This window comes from Merops nubicus, unplaced genomic scaffold, assembly GCF_000691845.1.
Source record: "Merops nubicus isolate BGI_N331 unplaced genomic scaffold, ASM69184v1 scaffold11564, whole genome shotgun sequence".
NCBI lineage: Eukaryota > Metazoa > Chordata > Aves > Coraciiformes > Meropidae > Merops > Merops nubicus.
Window position 1 is genome coordinate 13801 of NW_008602327.1, and position 1258 is coordinate 15058.

A 1258-nucleotide genomic window follows, 5' to 3' on the forward strand; every position below is an offset into this window, starting at 1 on the left:
GGCGTTGCTGTGACCCCAGGGCAGCATCCAGCCCTTGGCCGGGTTGACCCTCAGCCCACTGGCCTCAGCCCATGGCTCCAGCCTGGCCAGACCCCTCTGCAGAGCCCCTGACCCTCCAGCAGATCAACACCCCACCCAGCCTGCTGTCACCTCCAGACTGACTGAGGGTGCCTCCATCCCCTCACCCAGATCATGGATGAAGTTCTTAAACACAACTGTGAAGACTCAGCAAAACTATTTAAAGCAAGGGCTCATCACCCCAAATCTTGGCTCCTGGGGAACAGCAAATGCTGTAGTGTCAAACATCCCCTGAATTTTACAAAGCCCAGATGATGCAAGGTGCTGCAGGACAGTCCTTGAGGCTGAAGGGTGGCAGCAGAGCAAGTTCCAACTGCTGTGCTGGCAGTTCTGTCCTAGGCATCCCCTGGGGGACTCGAGCAGAGCCTTTAGGCTGCAGACCCCCTCAAACCAAGGGGGCTTTGCCAGCACTACTGAGGGGGTTTCACCATTGGTACCAGCTGAATTAGTGCTAACTGGAAAGGAAACCACCTCAGGAACTGGGTCAACACAGGCCTGGGCTGCAACAGCGACAGCTCCGTGTGCAGGTGAAGCCATCACCTGAGGAACTCCCTGGGTATTAAATAAACCTTTTTAAGGAGAAACTGAGAACTGATTGTACTCTATTTCCCTAAAATACAGCAAGTTTCCTCCCAAAATAGTACCCTCTTTTTCTACAACACGCTCAGAAGATCCTAAAATACCCTAAAATACAAGAAAATGGAGATTAATGAAAACTGTAACAATCATCAGAGTAGAAAAAAACCACCAAGCTGCCAAGAAATGAATAAAGCAGCCCTAACATGAAGGGCCCAGCTCGAGCTGCTTACCTGGAATCATAATGCTGGAGACCCAGGGTGATGGTGTAGGAGACCACCCGCTTCCTGTTATAGAGGTTCACCCCACTGTACTTCCCAGGGAGCCCAAAGAGCAGATCTGCAACAACACAGGTCACCAAACATCAGGACAAGGACAGAGTCAGCTGAGGAGATGGGACACAGGAGGTGCTTGTGGTGAGGAACACTGGATGAGAGCTCCTGTCCTTAGGGGAAGCACCTTCTCGGTGTGATTTCATCAGTGTGGACAAATCCTTGATGCAGGGGAGTGAAGATGGAGCATCTCTCCTCAGTGGTGCCCAGTGACAGGACACAAGGCAATGGGCACAAATTAAAACATGGGAAATTCCCTTTAAACACAAAAA

At 51.1% G+C, this 1258-nt stretch overlaps 1 protein-coding gene across 1 annotated transcript in view; it reads right to left on the reverse strand.

The window, feature by feature from the left end:
- LOC103771041 (sterol regulatory element-binding protein cleavage-activating protein-like) overlaps positions 1-993 on the reverse strand; it is a gene marked incomplete at both ends in the record, with an annotated part of 14190 nt that extends 13197 nt beyond the window's left edge. The window contains one exon of the mRNA XM_008938327.1: positions 888-993. Within this exon, the coding sequence (XP_008936575.1) occupies positions 888-993 (106 nt within the window). The remainder of the gene's footprint in view (positions 1-887) is intronic.
- Positions 994-1258: the final 265 nt, after the last annotated feature.